Source organism: Globicephala melas, chromosome 16 (genome assembly GCF_963455315.2).
Source record: "Globicephala melas chromosome 16, mGloMel1.2, whole genome shotgun sequence".
Lineage (NCBI taxonomy): Eukaryota > Metazoa > Chordata > Mammalia > Artiodactyla > Delphinidae > Globicephala > Globicephala melas.
This window is the reverse complement of record NC_083329.1, coordinates 23,943,022-23,964,013: the sequence shown is the minus strand read 5'-3', so window position 1 is coordinate 23,964,013 and position 20,992 is coordinate 23,943,022. Positions and strand designations below refer to the sequence as shown.

Below are 20,992 nucleotides of genomic sequence, written 5' to 3'. Positions count from 1 at the left end.
ACAAGGGAACTCTTCTGTCTAATCCAGAAGAGGAGGCCTTCACTCTCTCCAAGCTCCCTTCCTCCAACCTACTCCTTTCTTAGCAGTCCCTACTCCAGCTCCACGCGCCTAGGCCTTTTCAACCCCTAGAAATCCCGGGAGCTCCGCGGTGGCAGCGGCGGCAGCTGCACTACTTGCTTGTCCTCCTCGCCGGGGGCGGGGGGGGGCCTGTAAACTACATCTCGAGGCTGTCTTTGGGTTTAGCTTCCTCTCTCCAGCTCACCCAAAGTTTTCCGTTTCCTATGGGCACGAACGGTCCCAGCCGAGGCTGAGTTCCACGCACTCTGGCTCCGCTTCTGCAGCAGGGCACAGTGCGAACTGTTCATCAGGCCTGCGTGGCGCTGGGCCGGGGACCTTCAAGTGGCAGCCTGACACTTTGAACGAACTGAGCCCTTTCAGAGATTAATCTAAGGAGATGAGGGAGCAACCTCAAAATCGCAGGCGAAAGATGGGGGCTAGATCCTCCCGGTGGGAGAGACCCCTCTCGGCTACTCTCTTTCCTCAGCTCCGGGGCCGGCGCCTCCTAGTTCTATCCTCTAGCCCCTCGGGAGGCTCCGGGAACAACCCGGTTACGTCCGCTAGCGCTGGGGTACTATGGGTGCGTGGGGCGCCAGGAGGAGCGGGCTGTGCAGAACCGCCTGCCTGGCCTCGGTCTCAATCTTGCTTTTCAGACGACTCGCAGGTTCCTGGAAATGCAAACACAGCCCGTGCCTGATCCATGCTCGCCCACAGCCCGAGCGCACCCCTCCCTGCCTCACATCCCGTCGTTCACACTAACACGCACACATACGCGTGTGCAAATGCGCACGCACAGAGCTGCGCGCCCCCGCACACCCAGGCGCCCTTGGCTCAGCCAGGTACCCCCACCCTGGGCGCCCGCTGGCCCGCCAGCCTCGGGCGCACCCCTCGCTCCCCCTCACGCACGCGCACGCATGCACTCCCCGAGCCCCCGCACCGGGCGGAGGCACGCGGTGGGTGGGTGGGGGGGTGCGGAAGGGACAGGCCAGGGACCTGGGAGCGGAGTTCCCCAGTCCATCCCGCGCTCGCCTTCCGCCAACTGCGTTCCTGCGCGAAGGCTCCGGGCTCCCCTTTGGCTCCCCAACCCGAAGAGTTGGCGCTGAAAACACTTAACCCTCCTCCTCCTCCCTCGAGGCCCCCTAACCCTCCCTGCGCGCCATCTCCCACCCCCACAAAAGGCCCGGACGGTAACCCCCTAAACGCGGCCAGAAGCGGCTCCTAACTCTTCGCTGGGAGCAGGCTGGAGGCTGGGTTTTAGAGAGACCCTGGATTGGGGTCCGTCGCCAGCCACTCCTCCTGGATTGGGCTTCATTTTCATATTTTAAAAGAGGATTTTCGTATTCCCTTTGAATACTCCTTCTGAAAAAATTTCTGGAGGAGCTCGGTGGGAAAGATTTTGCGGGAATCTTGTTTTAAGAAAAAAAAAAAGCACCGAAAGGGCATTTCTTAATTTTTCTCGGGTTTTGGAATCGCCCCGTGGAGGAGACAGCAAGCCATCAAGAGCCGGGAAGGAAGAGTGGAGAGGACCAGCAAGGCGCACCAGGCCGAGCCACCTCCTTCCCGGCCGCCCCCTCCGCTCTCCCCCGACACACACTCGCTTGCTTGCTTACCGGCGCCTGCACACCCCTCACGCCGACCCGCACCTCGGCCGGGCGCCACACACTCGGCAGCCCGAGCCGCGGCAGCCGCAGCGGGATGGAGGCGGCGCGCACGGAGCGCCCCGCAGGCTGGCCCCGGGCGCCCTTGGCCCGGACCGGGCTCCTGCTCCTGTCGACGTGGGTCCTGGCCGGCGCTGAGATCACTTGGGACGCAACGGGCGGTCCTGGGCGCCTCGCGGCTCTGGCTTCGCGGTCCCCGGCGCTACCTCCTCTCTCGCTGCGGGCAGTGGCAAGCCAGTGGCCGGAGGAGCTGGCGAGTGTACGGAGAGGCGCCGCACTGGGGCGCCGGCCGGGACCAGAGCCACTGCCCCAGCCAGGCGGAGGCAGCGGCAGAAAGAAGCAGGGAGAAGCCGGAGGGCTGTTGCCGGCAGGCGCGCAGTGGGGACGGGGCATCTCGGCTCCTGGCAAGCCTGGCGGTACAAGGAGGAGTCGCCGGGCGCAGTCCCCCAGTGCCCTGGAACGCGGAGACACCCAGGCTACTGTCTTAGCCGATGGTTCCAAAGGAAGCCGGTCTCTGGCCAAGGGTCTCCGGGAGGAGGTGAAGGCACCACGGGCTGGGGGGTCGGCGGCCGAAGAGCTCCGGCTACCCAGCACCTCGTTCGCGCTGACCGGGGACTCGGCCCACAACCAAGCCATGGTGCACTGGTCGGGACACAACAGCAGCGTGAGTACCCACCCGGCGGCGGATCTCTCTGCCGAAAGCGAGGGAAAATGGGGGGGGGGGGAGCGGGAACGACGGGCAGATAGTTGCTCTTGGTCTAGGTGGAGGCAGGGGCAGGGGGGCTCCTCGACTTTTAGACAGACTGGTTCATCCCTCTTTCCCCACACCCCCAACAGGTTAGTGGAGTTTGTTGTATGACAGCCTGTGCTTTTGTTTACCGGAGACCCTAGGATTGGGGCCGCCCGGAGGGGAGAGGAAGAAGAGGTCCTTTACGGGATCAGTGCCCACTTTCTCTGGTACTTGGCTTGGAGAGTCAGTTTTCCTGTCGTGGGTGTGTGTGAATTCTTGGGTGAGGACACATTGATTTGGGGAAAGAACCGCTGGATAGACTGACGGGTTTCTGCGACTGCCCGGGCTTCCCCCCTTTCCCCTCCAATCACGCGAAGGAAAGCCAGGAGGCTGAGGCCACTCGGACTCTGGTACTCCTGTCCCCCGGGCTAGGATGCTGCCTCGGGCTCCAGGCGCACTTTCTCCCAGCCTTAGGGGAGGCTGGGCCTTCAGGCAACACTGATTCCCCCTTCAAAACCCAGGCAGCATACAGCTGATTCACTTTGTTAGTTATACAGGAGAAACTAACACAACACTGTAAAGCAATTATATTCCAATAAAGATGTTAAGAATAAAAAAGAATAAAAAACCCAGGCAGCTGCCCCGAAAAGCTATAGGAGGGGCAGAAAAAAAAGTTTAAAGTGTGAAGTGAAATTCAACACCCGTCCTGCACCCCTCGTTCTCACGCATGCACAAGCACACGTAAGTCGCTGAGCAAAATACTTGCCCCGGCCGCTGAGTCCTGCAACGACAAACTCGCCAAGTGGAGTTGGGTCCCGGTGCTTTCTGTGCACCTCTCCACGCCTCTCTCTCCGCTGCCAGGTTAACCTGGAAGCTGCTGTTCGAGAGGTGGCGCCCTGGAGTCCACGCCGGCGGCTCCGGCGCCCGCGGCCAGGCACCGGGCGCAGAGTACCGTCTGCGTAGCCCGCAGCTCGGGCCGGAGGAGCTCCCCACCCTACCCCCCAGCTGGCAGCCAGCGCGTGCAGTCCAGCCCAGGATCCGCGGGGGATGGCCCTCGGGGAAGAGAGGGGACGGCCTCCGACGATTTACTCCACTCCCCTGCCTTCCTCGGCCCCCACTTCAGCCAGTCCTGCAAAAATCCTTTCCTCATCTCTGGCTCTGAGGATCAGATCAGAGCCCGGCACTGGGCAGAGTCTGGAGGATGACAGATGTCTGTACTGGCAGCTTTGGGGAACTCATTTGATGGGAAAGCACAGCCCCCGCTCCCTTTATATTTCTCTTCATGACTGACATTAAAGATTTCCCTGGGAAATTTTGGCCTTATTTTAACGGGGCCTGGGGGGTGTCACGGGGGTGAGTGGTGAATAACAGGAAAGCCAGAAGTCCGCAGAGAGCAGCACATCAGCAATACCGAGCACAGATTTCCTGGTTCTTACTGACACACAGCACCACGCAGGCAGCCCAGCCTGGGTTGGAAGCATTTGGGCAGTGCAGCTTACCAGCAGCGTCGCGGCTGACTCTACCTGCCTCCAGTGAAGGCCCCCCATAGCTTCGCAGTGGACAGCTCTGGACTTGGGCGGTGGGCAGCGTGTGCCTTTGGAGGGATGGGTGATTGAGGACTTACAAGTCCCGGAAGGACTGTGTGTGTGTGTGTGTGTGTGTGTGTGTGTGTGTGTGGAGAGAGAGAGAGAGAGAGAGAGAGAGAGAGGGAGAGAGAGGTAATTCTCTGACCGCAGGGATTGTGATTCTCAACTTCCTTCTAGTTTGATAGTGAGGAATTGTGTGTATGTGTGTTATTTTGTTCGTGTTCTTACTCCACGAGGAGGATGGACAGGATGTGTGGAAGTAAATGTACCCCTAGGAGAAGGAGGAGGTGATATCTTCACATATCTGTGATTTTAACACTGCCACATTTGGACAATATAAATTCACTCTGTCTAAAGAGTTTTTTTATGTTTCTGCTTTTATTTTAAGGTTCATTTTCGTGTGTTGACAAATTCCCCGAAGATGGGAAGTTAAAGAGTGCTTTCTGCAAGTAGTAATTAAATGTGCATGGCTTTCTCTGCCCATCTTCAAGGCAGTTATACAGCAGAGGAAGTGAGGGGGCAAGTTTAGCCCTATACCCCCCAGGGAAATGGCTCTTCAGTTAAAAGGGGGTGCAGAGGGCCTGAGGAGTTGGCCTTGGGGTCCTTAGTGACAGTGATACGATTTGGGCAGTTCATTAATAGCTCCTCAGGGGTTCATTGGTTGTGCTTATGGCTAGTCTTACTGTCCAAGCAAAGGACAAGGCAGCACAGGTGAGTGCAGGGACCCCATGGTGTCTACTCTCTCTGGTCCAGAGAGTTACTGCCTCTTTAGCTTTTGGGCTGGACCTGCCTCTTTTGATGATGCTTCACAGGCAATTCCAGCGAGAAGGGCTTCTTTGAGTGTACGTCTGTGCTGCTTTGAGGAAGACAAGGAAACAGGTTAACATGGGCCTGCCTTTGAGAGACTTTAAGGAAACAACCCTGGGGGAGGAGCTAGGAAACCAGTTTCTGCAACATTACCCAGTTGGTTTCTTTCTCCCCTCCTCCTTTCCTGAGGATAGCAAAAGAAGGCGCTGTTAAAATAAAGCCAGGGGGCTTCCCTGGTGGCGCAGTGGTTGGGAGTCCGCCTGCCGATGCAGGGGACACGGGTTCATGCCCTGGTCTGGGAGGATCCCACATGCCGTGGAGCGACTGGGCCTGTGAGCCATGGCCGCTGAGCCTGCGCGTCCAGAGCCTGTGCTCCGCAACGGGAGAGGCCACAACAGTGAGACGCCCGCGTACCGCAAAAGATAATAAGTAAATAAAAGTAAAGCCAGGGTGAGGAGTGATGCAGATGATGTTCCTTCTGGAAGTTCCCTTTATCGTTGGTTTCAAAGTGGTTGGAGATGTCCCCAAGGCAGAGAACATGGGTCCTTGCACCAAGCTCTTTTGACATGAAAAGAGAATTCCATCTTCCCTTCCGACATAAAGGGTGTTAAACATGTCCTTCTCTGGGAAGGCCACCAGTTTAATTGTTAACACATTGTGAGGCTTCCCGCTCTCCCTCCAAGTGCCTCTGGTGGACCTCATTCCTGGCGTGAGGTCCTTTTTGGGGAGAGTTTCCAGTTACCCCGTATAATGGAAAATTGAACTCCACTCTGGCCGTTTGCGTTCAGGCATAAGGAAGTGGACATGCAAGGGAAGCACCTCCACCCCACACTATGTGCCCTGCATGTGCCCAGGGGCTGAGAGTCTCCTTCTAGGCTTGAGTCACATATTCACTTTGGTCCCAGGAGTGGGGTGGGATAGCTTGGAGGGCAATGGGGGAGGCGCCCAGCAGGCTTGAGCCAGGAGGGGATGGAGTCTGGGTCCCCCTCTGACCTTTCTTGCCCTGCCAGGTGTTTCGGGGGAGAGGTGAGTGGGCTTGAGTTTGGAGCCTGTACTCTGCCTTATCCATTGGGCCACCAGGGCTGACTGGAGCCTATATTCTGGAAGAGCGATTTGCCTTTCTCTCTGGTTGTCTCCAGCTGAGATCCTGGTGATTGATGGGCTAGAGAGTGTTTCACAAACACCCAAAGGGAGTCCAGACCCTGTGGTTGACAGGGACACAGAAAAACACATCATTCTGCTCTTCTCCTTCAAAAGAAGAAAGGCGCCTCCTTGCTTGGTCAGTGAGTTGGCAAATGGCTCTGGAGAGTGGAAAGCTGTGAAGACAACAGCCCACTTTCTGGGCCCCCTCGGCATTGTAAGCCTTGATGGGGATCCCCTGTTCTGGTGCTGAGGTGAGAGTGCTGCACCCTCCCATAGATTGATCCCTGATACCTTTCCTGCAGCTCATTCCCAGAGACAGCGATTTGCAGGCTGCTACCCCTGCAGTGTGTCTGGTTGGAAGGACTTGCCAGATAATATTCAATTCATGTGCCCAGCTCTGCACCTTGGTGAAGAGAAACAGGGAGATGCTGATAACCCGGCATCCTTACCCTGCTAGCAGGGGGAACGCACAGACTCTCCCAGGCACGATTTCATACCCTTAACTAATTCAGCTGGACGGTGTTCTAAAATATTTACTCTTAATGTGCAAAATAGTGACAGATTTGATCAGATTAATTGTGTTTCACTCACTGGAGCATCTAATTGTGGCTCCCAAACAGATTTTTCAAATAGCTTTTGGCTGGGTTGTCTAACCTCGTCCCCGCTCTCAGTCCCCGTGTCACGATGTCTTAATGCATTTTGCCTTCTCAGAGGCTTAATAAAGAAGCCTGCCACAAGCTCCATATCAAAAAAACAAACAACCCGATCCAGAAATGGGGAGAAGACCTAAATAGACATTTCTCCAAAGAAGATATACAGACTGCCAACAAACACATGAAAGAATGCTCAGCATCATTAATCATTAGAGAAATGCAAATCAAAGCTACAATGAGGAATCACCTCACACCAGTCAGAATGGCCATCATCAAAAAATCTACAAACAATAAATGCTAGAGAGGGTGTGGAGAAAAGGGAGCCCTCTTGCACTGTTGGTGGGAATGTAAATTGATACAGCCACTATGGAGAACAGTATGGAGGTTCCTTAAAAAACTAAAAATAAAACAACCATACGACCCAGCAATCCCACTACTGGGTATATACCCAGAGAAAACCATAATTCAAAGAGAGTCATGTACCACAATGTTCATTGCAGCTCTATCTACAGTAGCCAGGACATGGAAGCAACCTAAGTGTCCATCAATAGATGAATGGATAAAGAAGATGTGGTACATATATACAATGGAATATTAGCCATAAAAAGAAACGAAATTGAGTTATTTGTAGTGAGGTGGATGGACCTAGAGTCTGTCATACAGAGTGAAGTAAGTCAGAAAGAGAAAAACAAATACCGTATGCTACCACATATATATGGAATCTAAAAAAAAAGGTTCTGAAGAACCTAGGGGCAGGACAGGAATAACAACACAGACGTAGAGAATGGACTTGAGCACACAGGGAGGGGGAAGGGACGAAGCTGGAATGAAGTGAGAGAGTGGCATGGACATATATACACTACCAAATGTAAAATGGATAGCTAGTGGGAAGCAGCCGCATAGCACAGGGAGATCAGCTCGGTGCTTTGTGACCACCTAGAGGGGTGGGATAGGGAGGGTGGGAGGGAGACGCAAGAGGGGGGAGATATGGGGATATATGTATATGTATAACTGATTCACTTTGTTATACAGCAGAAATTAACACACCCTTGTAAAGCAATTATACTCCAATAAAGATGTTAAAAAAAAAAAAAAGCCTGCCACAGAAGCTGTTCTTCAGGGGTTTGCCAAAAAGAATCTGTTTTTAATTAATATCACAAGGGGAGCCACCTCAGCGGAGATGTAGCTGGGAAATGCAGGGGACATAACAGCAGTAACTGCCCCTGGTCACCGTAGGCCGGGGGTGGTGAGTGGAGGGGCCGCACGCCGGCTGTTTGTCTGCTCTGCCTTTTCTCTGATGGCCCGGTTACAGGGAGTGATTTGCTTCTCAGATCCTGCAGTGATTTCCAAGGTAAGCAGAAGTTGCAGACTCCTTAATTGGGAGGCCCAATTTAATGATGGCAGAAATGCAGCGGTTGGAACTCGCTTTGTAGTTGGCAGAGAAGGAGCGCGGGAAGTGGCGTCTCAGATTGTGTTGGATTTAAGGGAAGGGAGTTGTGTGGCAGGAAGGCTGAGGAGGGAGCGGGGGCAGAAGGGAGAACTGCTCTTTCCTCGGCTGTGTAAATCCTCCTGTAACTGGGGACACTTTGGAACCGGGTGATCGTCCTCTAGGGAGCAGAGAGGTGTGACGAAGCTGGATGGCTGAAACAGGAGGGTGTGTCTGGAGGGTTTATCCAAGGCCAGGTACACCAAGGCCTGGGGGCTGGACTCGCCTGTTGATTTCCTGCTTCCTTTGGCCTCTTGGCTGGCTTGAGACACTTCCGTATGAGGAGAAAATGTCAAAGGATGAATCTTCAGCAAGTTTGGGGGAAAAGAGGTCTTGTGAAGTTGGAGGTGGAAAGTCTAGCATGCCAGTGCCTGGTGGGCCACTTTGGGTAAGCAGCAGTGGCACTATGGGATGGATGGCCTTCAGCTAACCATGGTCATCCCCCTGTTGTGGTGGGTTACTGAGAGAAGGGTCTGGATGCTGCTCTGACTTTGTTGGCAGAGAGTGGAGATGAGAGAGCTCTGCTTTACACGCAGTAGAGAAACTCAACTGTGTTTGACCAAGTTGGTGAATGAGTGAGACCCAAGTCTCATTGAGCAGAGGCTATGGAGGGATTGAAAACCCTTGTCCCTTGGGATAGCGATGATTCCTTTCTCAGGTTGTTCATAACTTGACAGGTCCTATAATCAGGAGCATTTCACCCAGGACGTCTTCGTTCTCGCTTGAGTACCTGTAGCCTCTTGAATTAAACTCCAGAGTCCTTTCGCCTGCCATTCAAGGCTCTTCACTGCGTATGTCCTGGATCTGCTTCTCCAACTCTGCATCTGACTTTTCCCTGATGGGCCCCTTCACTCTAGCCAAGGCAGCCCCTTCGTTGTCCCAGACCCCTTCTTGACTCAAGCCTTTGCTCTTAAGGTCTCCTCCACTCAGGATACCCCTCTTCCTCTATTCAGATGCACCCGTTACTCATGGCTCAGTTTAAGATTCAAACATGCTTCTCTATAGAACCTTTCTTAGAAGCATTTATTTTTCTTTCTCCTAACTGTTTATAGAATTTACAGCCTGTACCACACATTTGATTATGTTTAGTTTGCATTTGGTTATTTTATGAGTGTTTTGAAGGTGAGGGATGAGGGATACAATGCTTACACCAGCATCTCACCCCCACACCTGCTGTGAGTTCTGCTTTTCTCATGGGTGCCTTGTGACCTGTGGCCCGGTGCTTGGCACGTAGCTCAGTACATACTTGCTGAGCTGACCCTGGGAACTGGACAGTGCCCTAGCTGCCCGGGGAGGATGGCTGACACTGTCTCTTCATAGCACTGAGTTTAAACACCTGGCTTATTATTTTATATACAACTTTTAACATAAGATGTAGAGGCATCTCTACCCCACTTAGTAAGAGGATGGAGATAGGGACGAGTCAACAATCCTGGCTTCTTCCTCATGTGCTTCAGAGATCACATGGACTCACATAAGATATTCAGCCATTTGCCAAGTGTTCACTATGTGTGTGGCAGTGTTTTGGGGACTGTGGGGTTGGTAGGGCAGTGATGGAGGGCGAGACAAAGAAGGATAAGACAGCATTTGCCTCAAGGTCCTTCTAATATGCTTTGGGTATAAGGCTGCTCTTCTGTAAAGTTAAATAACACATGACAACAAGACAGATATCACGGGGTGATGTGTGGTTAATTGTCAAGTGGTCGTTTCAGGCTATGAGCTCAGAGGAGAGGGGATCACTGTGGGAGATGCTACAAGCATCTGAGACCGACAGAACGTCAAGGCTGGAAGTGCACTAGGGAATCGTTTTCATTACATCATTCAGCATAGAGATGAAGGGCATGAGGCTCAGACAGAAACATGGTACCCTGTAGCGTGGACTCTCTCCTGGTCTTTCTCTCTGTAGCCATCCCCTATGCACTCCTGGTTTTCTCCTTTCTCCTTGCTTTTACAGACCATTTTCCTTCTAAGAGGACTCATTTTCATTCCAGTGAGGTAGGGTGCTGCCCATTTTATAGGTAGGATAGAGTGAGGCCTAGTATGAGTATACACAAGGCTAGCCAGAGAGGCTTAGGAATAGGTTCCTCCCTCCTGTTTCCTGACTGTGTCCTATGGCCATCCTGACTACCCACACAGTGGCTGCAGACAGTAAGTACCAGCTGCTTATATGTACAATCTGTGTCTTACTAACTGTTGTTAATGGGGGCCTTTTGTGAGTCACCTTGTTGAGTCAGTGAGTGAACCAAGCCTGGTTGCGTCATCAGGAACATTTTCGCTCATTTATTTTGATCAGTGTAGTTTGGTTTTAATTATTTATGGAGGGCTTCCCTGGTGACGCAGTGGTTGAGAGTCCGCCTGCCGATGCAGGGGACGCAGGTTCGTGCCCCGGTCCGGGAAGATCCCACATGCCGCGGAGCGGCTGGGCCCGTGAGCCATGGCCGCTGAGCCTGCGCGTCCGGAGCCTGTGCTCCGCAACGGCAGAGGCCACAACAGTGAGAGGCCCGCGTACCGGTAAAAAAAAAAAAAAAAAAAATAATTTATGGAAATGCTGTTCTTTATAGTATGCTAATCAACATACTATAGTAAATTTCCAAAAAGTAATGGAGTCTAAGAACTTCAGGATTGCACAGATAGTTTTCTGCTCTTAACTCCTTGCTGCGGAGCAGAAGAAACCATTCCTACTGGGCTGGGGTGAGAGGACCCGGAGCTAGTCTTTTAGGACTGTTGGTGAGCAAATCTGTGCCCATTGCTACACAGGGGCCTGGTACTTGGCCTGTGCTGGAAGAGAACCTAGTTTAGGGGAAACGTTGAACATAGTTATATAGGGTCATCAAGGATCTTGTTAGGTTGTAGGTTATTTACCCTGGGTATGATTGTATGACTTGTGTGAATTCATACTTGTGGAGGGTTTTCATCATGAATGCCATCCTCTTCAGGATATATTAGGAACAGAGGTAGACTGGGAACAAGGAACAAAGCCATACAGTAAACAGGAGCAAGGATTCTGGGGCTGGATGCCTGCGTTTGAATCCTGCCTCTGTCTCTCTCTCCTTCTCTCTCTCTCTCTTTTTTAAGTTTAATTTAGTCTTAACAAAATTGAAATATAGTTGCTGTACAGTATTATATAGGTTACAGGTATACAATATTGTGATTCACAGTTTTTAAAGGTTATCCTCCATTAATAGTTATTATAAAATATTGGCTACCTTCCCTGTGTTGAACAGTAAGTATATCCTTGTAGCTTATTTTATACCTAATAGTTTGTACCTCTTACTCCGCTCTCCCTATATTGCCCCTCCCCACTTCCCTCTCCCCACTGGGAGCCACTAGTTTGTTCTCTATATCTGTGAGTCTGCTTCTCTTTTGTTATATTTACTAATTTGTTATATATTTTTAGATTCCACATATAAGTGATGTCATACACCATTTGTCTTTCTCTGACTTACTTCACCTAGCATAATACCCTCTAAGTCCATCCATGTTGCCTGCAAATGGCAAAATTTCATTCTTCTTTATGGCTGAGTAGTATTTCATTGTGTATGTATATATGTATATATACCACACTTTCTTTATCCACTCATCTGTTGATGGACACTTAGGTTGCTTCCATGTCTTAGCAATTATAAATAATGCTGCTGTGAACATTGGGGTGCATGTATCTTTTCGAATTAGTGTTTTTGGCTTTTTTTGGATATATACCCAGGAGTGAGATTTCTGGGTCATATGATAGTTCTATTTTTAGTTTTTTGAGGAAGCTCCATATTGTTTTCCACGGTGGCTGTACCAATTTACATTCCCAACAACAGTGTAGTATTTGTTGTCTTTTTCATGACAGCCACTCTGACAGGTGTGAGATGATACCTCATTGTGTTTTGATTTGCATTTCCCTAATGATTAGTGATGTTGAGCATCTTCTCATGTGCCCATTGGCCATCTGCCTGTCTTCTTTGGAGAAATGTCTATTCAGTTATCCCGCCCATTTTTTTTTTTTTTCTGCCCATTTTTAAATTGGGTTGTCTGCCTCTGTCTCTTAATAGCTGTGTGACATTGGGCAAGTTGTCACCCTCTCTTGTCTAGTTTTTCATCTCCAAAAGGGAGTGATAATAATAGTACCTCTCACACTGGGCTATTTTAATGTTTAAATAAGATATTGTACATAGCAAAGTGTTTAAAAGAAATGCCTGACCTGTAGTTAGTCCTCCAGATATTTTAGTTAGTTTAGTTGTTATTCTTATATTAGAAGGGGTTTTCTCTTCATTTGCAGATGGAAACACGGAAGCAGAGGAAGGAGGTACTTGCCCCAAGTTTCCCAATGAGCTGATCGCAAAGCCCTTGGCTACAACCCAGTTCTCAGTGAGATGCTCATTTCAGCCACCTCCCATAGTGCATGTCCTGACTCAGACGAGTCTTTGTGTGTCTGCCTTCTGTGTCATGCTAAGGGAAACAGTGAAGGAGGGAAGTGTGAGTGGCTGGGGACCTGGCTGCTTGAAACTCATACTCAGAATTTGTAATAGAAATGGTTAGAAGCAGGTGCTTAGAGTCAGGTTAACGATTGTACTAACAGACAGCTAATAAGTGGAACGTTTTTTCAGGGCTTTTATTGAGTGGAGTTTTGAGAAAGGCCTCCAGAAAGATGAAGAGTAGCTTCTCTTGGCTTGGGCACCCATGACTACACCTCACAGCTAATCATGGAAGACTTCTTGAAGGAAGTGAGTGAAATGTGTGGCTTTCATAGAAAATAGGAGAACACAGGGCTGCTGGGACTGGTGCACCAGAAAGGCCTGGAGTGCCAAAGACTCATTTCATCCACGTCGTGGGAGGGACCTTGGTGTTCAAGGTTTGTTTCTCCTTTCCATCTCCTACCTCTGCTTTGTGCCTGGCATGAAATGGGGATATCCGTGGCTGGAGCTCTCTGCATAATATCTGCAGCCTCTTTCCCAGAATTATCATATTGGCCAAACCCATGAATATTTTGTAATAATCCACGACCATCGAGGTACAGGTTTGTACCTGCCTGTACCCTTTTTGCCTGTACCCTGTGCACTTCGAGTGGAACCTGAGATCCCTACACAGACACTAGAGGGAGTGTTGCCCTGGGAAAGAAGTGAAAATAAATAGGATGAAATAATGAAACAAATACTGCATGAGGAATTGTTCCAAGGGAGTGGAGAAGAGCGGTGGTAGCCTGCAGGTTCATTGTGTGAGGGCTGGTCTGGTGACCCATAGATGAACAATTGATTAGCAACTGTGCAGTTGAGTCCTGGGGGACTGATCACTCAGCCCCTTCCCGCAGAAAAAAGGAAATGGATGTTTTGTACAAATACAGCCGTTCTGCTGTCCATTCAACCCATAAATGACTCAACTAAGACTCCAGACGTAAATGCAGCCAGAAGTGATGCTCAGGCTTGGGTCTTCCATCTCTTCTGCACGTTCTGCCTTTGGGCTCCCTCACTTTCTTGGGCATCGTGGTCAGTTAATATGAGCTTATTGAGTTGAATGACCTAAGTACTTTCTTAAAGACTTAAAACTGCCTGGGTAAAGAATGCGTGTCTTGGGAATGGGGAAGAATCTGGCTGCTTCTTGCTGCCTCCAGGCCTAGGGTCTGCATCCCTGGGACATCACAATGGCCTCTCACCCGTTCCCAGGTCCCGTGTACCTGACTCAGTCATCTCTAAGCCTTTTTGGCATCTATGTGAGGTAAGCAGTTTCTCTTCCAGATGGGTAGAATCAGGTTAAAGAGTACACTGCTGCGTAAGAAATGAACTTTTTCCTTTTGAAATCTGTTCTCAGTGGGAGACGGAGAACAATTATGGAGTTGAACATTTTTTTCAGTTGCTCAAGCTGCCATATCTGAATGTGATTACACGTACTGGGGGAACTCGTTACGGTAAGTTTTGAGGCCATGGTACTGGAGATACAGAGAAGCTTGTTTACCAGGGTGGAGGCAGGTAGAGGAAAGAATCTTTAGAGGCAAAAGAGTTGCTCATATAACTGTGTTGCTTTCAGTGTTATCTGTGCTTGAAAGCAAACTTTTCACTGGAAGATTTCTCAAAACTCAGACATTTTTCTTCTGTTATGGGAAGGCCCCCAAGCAACAGTGATTTCAAACAAGTCTCTGAGCCTTAGTTTCACTGGCTGTAAAATGAGAATAATACTGGGATGCTGTGAATCTTACAGATAATACTCTGAAGGGGTTAGCATAGTAGGCTATTACACTGGTTAAAAAATGTTAGTTCTCATTATTGTCTAGGCATGAAATGGGGTAGGTTGAGTGTCTGTCCTTTTGTAGTGGATATGTTGGTACCCTGCCCACATGCCCTCTGCACTTGCCATCTGTCTGCAATCTGGCCTGACTTCTAACCACCAGCACCAGGGACTGTGTGCCCACTGGGGCTTTCTTTGATTACACAGGTGCAGGCTGGAAGCATTAGGGAATTGATTTCCATCAAGGAGTAGGGAGCAACCACTTGACAATGACTGTTGGAAGCTGGTGGATAAATACCCCAGCTCCCTTGCCCTTTGGGGGGGGGTAACTCTGAAGCTTGTTTTCTACACCATCTCCCAGAGCCACCAGTGGGATTAAGCCCCAGTTGCCTAAGGTGGTAACTTGCTTGCTTTATTGGCTACCTTCCCATCCCTATCTCCTTTCTCTACCCCACAGTCAGTATCACCTGGGATCACCTACCAGCTAAACTACACTTGACCCTTCAACAATGTGGGGTTAGGGACATGGCCCTCCACACAGTCAAAAATCTGTGTATGACTTTACAGTTGGCCCTCCAGTATGTGAAGTTCCATGTCCGGGGATTCAACCAACCAACTTACAGACAGGCAGAGAGAAAGAATAACTTCTTACTCTTCCTTTGTGTTCTCTTCAGGCCTTCAGTGGGTTGAATGAGGCCCACCCACATTGGGAGGGCAATCTGCTTTACTTAGTCTACCAATTCATATGTTAAACTCATCCAGAAACACCTTCACAGACACACTTAGTATAATGTTTGACCAAATTTCTGGACACTCCGTGGCACAGTCAGGTTAACACATAAAATTATCCATCACACCAAATCAGGAATTTCCCTCATCTCTTTAAAAATTCTGCATCAGGCCTTACCATGGTACATACTGCGTATAGAGAGGGAAATGGAGTCACTGACCCTAGTTGTGAGAGGGTCTTCCTTTTGGGTTGGCACCTTCCAGAAGGAAGGAGCTCAGGTTATATTGAGTGGCACGAATATGGCATTGGGGCTTTGAGGAGGGAACACACACCCAAATTAGTTTTCACTGTCATTTCTCAGAGCCAAAGAGCTCCTCCCCATCCCAGGGCATGTGCTTGGTCTTCACAATACATCGTCTCCCTCAAATTTGGACCTCTACCTGCTGACGGACAGTCTCTCACCTAAGAATAAGGTGTGATTCTTTTTTTCTTAGACTTTGTCCAGGTTTTGGCAGGAAGCAGCTGAGCTTACAGTTGGTACCTTCCCTTCTGAGACATCCTTAGTGAGGGGCATCACGAGAGGTTGGAAAGAATATTGGCCTGGGAGTTGGGATGTCTAGATGGCCTCCTGGTTTACATTCACTCTCTTCAGCAAGTCACATGTTTCTTAGGTGTAAGAGAAAGAAGACTCTTCCAGGTATAGTAGCTTATTATGTCTGTGAGTAAAAAAAATTTTAATGGGCTCATTAGTAAGGAAAGGGTCTAGAACTATGATTAAAAAATACTGGAGAATGCTTTTTTCAAGCACGTATAAATTTGGTCTTATCCAATGCAGATGTACTTACTTTCATTCATTCATTCATTCAGCAATTTGTTTGCTTAGTGTGATGCTAATTAAGTTATTTGGATTTTCTGGGGTTCAGTTTCCTTACCTATAAAATGAAAGCGTCACTTATGCAACTCTTGATTCAGGCCCATCTCACCACAAGCTAGATAAGGTATTACGTCAGTCATTTCTTTACGTGTGAAATGGGGACAATTCTATTTGCTCCCCTTATGTCACAGTTAAATAATGAGCTACTGCACCTGTCAGCCTTTTGAAAAGAGTGCTTTTCAAAGCGCTGTGAACGGAGCCGTATGAGCAGGGGGCGATATGAACTCACGGTATTAGTTCACATTACTTCTCCTTTATTCCTTGAGTAGCTGGAGGTCCTTCCATGGCAGATTTGAGACCACGTGTTTCTTTTGCCTTCTCCCAGCACAAATGAAACACTATCATTAGCACACAAACCGTGGTGTTAAAAAGCTCGAGATTCTTATTCCAGGCGTGATGTACAATTTATTTCAAGTCACAACTGATATAATAAAAGTCTCAGATGGGAGTGTAATTTGATGTTTAAAAAAAACAACAACATTTGTTTCAGGACTTGACCTGTATTGATTGCTCTGCCTTAGTCCTTTCAGACAATATGAAGTGTTTGAGGAGCATCTACTATATGCCTAGTGATGCAGGATGTGCAAAAGAGTGCACCATGGCTTCGTTCCTATTGGTGAGGCCTGTGATGCCGACGGGATACCCAAAAAGCTTATAGTCTTGTGTGTGGAAATCACATTATTAGACTAATATTGCAAAGAACAATGTGAGATCACGTAAAATACGTGCTGAATTTGAGCATTCTTAGGAAATACATTGAATGTAATCAAGACCACAGTAAATGGAAACTAATAACATGTTTACAATATTATGGTTGTTTTATTATCTACCAAAAAATCCAGTAGCATGATTAGAAATAGATGGAATCCTCACGACTAAATCCGTGTCACTTGATGAGAAGTGTTCTGAGCTTTGAGGTCAAATCGATTATTTGATGCTCTGACCGTTGCTCAGAATTCTGCCCTGTTAGTTTGGACTATTTTTCTTGGTCTGCTTTTGTTTTTCCTTGAGTTCCTAATTATTTTGTCTTCCTCACAGGAAGACAGACTTCTGTTTTTTTCATCATAGCACTAAGATAGTCCAGCTTCTTGATTGTATTTTTAGTGGATATTCTAATTTGTACTGATTTCCTTCTAGGCCTGCTTCCCTATCGTCATCTTGATATTTCTATTTATTTTACCCCTGGATTAGTGCCTCTGTTTCTGGGATTCCATTCCGCTCTTTTGGGCTGAGTTTCATTTTTCTGTGGCAGATCCTCAAGTATTCTTTTTCAGAGAGTGCAGGGTAATGTCCTGGCTTATTCCTGTGTCCTGACATAAATATCGCTAGGTTCCTTTTAACTCTCAAAAGATCCTGCCTTAGATGGTACATTATACGGTCACCCAGTGCTTGAGTGATACTTTTTATTTTCATTGTTGACATGTCTAAAATTTATTTTGGTCTCACATAGGTTTGGTGGTTCATGTGGACATAGAAATCTAAGGTCAAAAAAATTACCCTTGGGTCTTGGAAGTGCTTAGAGTACTTGCTGGTTTTGCATCACATGCTGTTTTTGGATGTGTGTCTTCCCCCTCAGGGGACTGATGAGGGTGGGGAAAGGATATGCCTAGCATGGGACACCGTGGCCTTGTTCCCATTGGTGAGGCCTAACCCTCTAAGGGAACCTCATTCATTAAAACCAGATTTATTCAAAATCAGCAGTACAGTGTGGGAGATTAAATAAATGCTCTCTGGAGCAATTTGCCATAGACCTTTACCTGAATACCTTTAATATATAACTCAACCAGGTGAGGTAGTCTTGGCTACCTTTTATTTAAAAAATTTAAAATAGCTTTAAAAAATGTCATCGGATATTCAACAGGTATTTGTGGGGTGCCGTCTATGTGCCAGGTGCTGCTGGGCTCAGAGTACATAACGGTGCGCTCTGAAGGAGAGGTTCGTGATACTATCAAAGGTTACACCAGCGACATTAACTTGGAGAGGGCAGAGAGGCAGAGGCAGATGAGCAAGGTCAATTAGGTGAAGAGGAATGGGCAGAGCGTTCAGGGCACACAGCTTCTGTGGCATGAGGGAGCAAGGTTTCGGAAAGGGACAGAAAGAAGGACAGAGTGGCTGGAGCAGAGGGTTTGTGGCTAGGGGCTGGTGAGAGATGAAGCTAGACAGGCAGGCATGGATTAGACCGAGCAGGGCCATATGGGCCCCTGGGATGGAGTTTATTCTTTGTCCTATGAGCAAAGGGGTAAGCCTCGGGAAAGTTTAAAGTCGGAGAGTCATATAATTAAATTTGACCAGCCTGTGGTTTGGAGGGAGAAAAGGTTGGGTTCTAGGAGACCAGAGTGTTGCCATGGCTAAAGAGGATGGTGGCTTGGGTGGTGGCAGTGTAGGTGGTGAGGAGGAGCCCACTGAAGAGCTGTTCAGCGGGCGTGCTTGGTTGTGTTGTTGCCTTCTCTGTATAGTCCTCCACTCCCCTCTCTAACTCCCTTAGATTGGGCTTTTGTAGTGCCCTTTCTCTCTGGGTGGGGCATTCGTCCCCATCTCCTACCTTGGGTTTGGCCTTGTGACTTGTTTTGCCCAATAGCAGGAGTGCCACTTCTAAGCTTAGTTATCAGAAGGCATTGTGTACCTACATGCTGGCTTGCAGCTCTGTAGTAGCCACGAGAAAAACATGCCCAGGGTAGCCCACTGGTCCTGGGTAGAGAACTAGAGACAAGTTGTATGTAGCCACTCCCAGCCCAGCCCAGCCTAGATCAGCCCAGCCCAGCCCAGCCCAGCCATGGGCAGTGGAACTGCCAACCGAGCCCAGCTGTGAGCAGCCAACCCACAGCTGCCCTGTATACTTATGAGAACAAATGATTGTTGTGGTGACAGTAAATGATTGAGATTCGAGTGGTTTGTTCTGCAGCACTTTTGCAGCAAAAGCTGATACAGCAGATAAAAGCAACAGAATTTGATAGACTGGATGTAGCAGATTTGTGGGACCATGACTACAGTGTAAAGGGAGGCTCGCTTATATTTCAAGATCATTAACCTCATACATGCTCAGGGCTATACTTAAGTCTGTCTTTGGTGGTTTCCTGCCACTCACCTCTCTTTACAATTCATGGCTTCTTTTCCTGGAGCCGAAGGAAGTAGGTCAGATTCATGGTCCAAAAGAATTAATCTTCCACTCTTTTTCCTTCTCCCTTCTCATTCTCTTTCCAACAGCCTGATCAGATTCCAGCAGAGTGTTCGAGCTGAGTGGTCCTCAGATCCTTCCACGAGGGCCTTCAAGCCCTAACACTCAGTGTATTCTTGGTAGAGCTGAAGTCAATTTCTGCTCTAGCGGGGAAGATGGGATTTCACTTAAAGGGGGGAGAAATGTGGGGTAAGGGATTTTCTTGGTCTTGACTGAGTATTTAAAATACATTAGTGCTGATAAAATATTTAGCTTTTAAACAACAAATTTAATATAGGGAATTGTGTTTTTATTTATTAATGGCAGTTTCAGGGAGGCTGCTAGGAGTTGTGCGAAAGTGCACTGTTGTGATTTTGCAAAGTATAGTAATTACTGTAATGTTTTGTTGAATTATTAATACCTCCTATGCCTGCAGGAACATACTATTCTGCAGTCAAATAGATTTCAAGATTGCCTTTTCCCTCTTCTGGTTTTGTTTTGTGTTTTCTTTTGTGCATACTTATGAATTTTTAAAGAAATGGAGTTAGGAGGCAGAGTTGATAATATTGTGTGAAACACCATTGTCACACCCTGTAACTGAACACAGGCAGGCAGTAGAGAAGCACTGTGGTTCCTTGACAGTCCCCTGCCTCCGCCAAGCCTCTTTGTAGTCCAGACTGAGGAATGCTGAAAGAATTGTCTGGGAGAAAAGGACTCATCAGTGGGCCTTTTTCATGAGCTGAGATCAGGAGAGTAAATAGTAGGGAGGTCATGCGTGTGCACAGGTGAGTATTATGTGCACACACCTCTAAGCAGAGCTGATTTGACCTGTTGATGGAGTTGGCAGGTTTTCAGGTGTGTGTGTTGAAACAGTACTAGCATCCTTTATTAGATATTTCAACAGCTGTTACTTAGTGTCTGTTATGGCCTCAAAAGAGATTATTGGGGATGATGATGATGATAGCTTAGTGGTCGTATGAACGGGCTCATGCTGCAAGAGGACTCTGAATCCAAGAGCAAGGTACACATGGGAGCATCCCTTTTGGTTGTGACTAAACTGAAACTGGAAGGTCAGCCTCCACATCATCATCTATCAGCTTTATGAAAGGGTCCAAATCAGTCAACATCTGAGCTTCACGTTTTCTCATCTGTATATTAGTTGCAAGGATCAAAATGAAATCATATATTTGAAAGGGCATCACAAACTATACATTTCCAGACATGTGTAAGGGAATGCTGTTGTTACCAAATCATAGGAAAAGTTGCTCATTCTTGTGCTGTGATTTTGAGGGACAGCAGAAAGGATTCTGTGCTCAATTTTTTTTTGCGGGGGGGGGGGGTGAGCAGAAACTTCACAATTCAAGAGTCATTCCTTCGGGTTAAACATTGTTCTCTCCAAGATCCTCTTAAAATATAAATAATTCAGAGACAGTATTTTTAGAGCTGGAAAGAACACATAATGATCTAACCACATCCTTCTCCAGATTTGAAAAATATGGCCAAGAGAGACTGTGGAATGCTTAAATTCACCAAGATAGTGGAAGGGCCCACACCAATGTCCATCTCTCTGACTTCTAGTCCAGTGCTCTTTGGTAACACCTTGATGTTCTTTAGTTTTCCATTAAGTTCTTAATGCAGTCTAGAGCTTTTTCTCCCAGTAGGGAGCCTTGGGCAGAATGAATAAATTAGATGACTTGTGGAGAGACAGAAGCTGGGGTGCTTTAGGTGGCAGAGTAGTGCTTGGGTAGATGGACCAGACTTCTTAGCTCCACCACTGACCAGCTCTTCCTTGGGCAAGTTACTTTTCTGAAACCCAGCTTTCTCTTTTATAAAGCCAGGATTATAATCCT

General features: G+C 48.3%; 1 protein-coding gene across 4 annotated transcripts in view; it reads left to right on the top strand.

The window, feature by feature from the left end:
• The window catches only part of SORCS3 (sortilin related VPS10 domain containing receptor 3), a 612,586-nt gene that overhangs the window by 31,092 nt on the left and 560,502 nt on the right, over positions 1 to 20,992 (top strand). The window contains exon 1 of one of the 4 annotated variants that reach the window (XM_030865557.2): positions 1,058 to 2,379. The exons of 1 other annotated variant lie outside the window; for it this stretch is intronic. In XM_030865557.2, coding sequence (XP_030721417.1) covers positions 1,753 to 2,379 — 627 coding nt within the window. In that variant the 5' untranslated portion in view covers positions 1,058 to 1,752. Of the gene's footprint in view, positions 1 to 1,057; positions 2,380 to 7,894; positions 7,986 to 12,907; positions 12,958 to 20,992 lie in introns of those variants that run through there. 2 more of the 4 variants (XM_060286392.1, XM_060286395.1) reach the window with 2 other exon arrangements.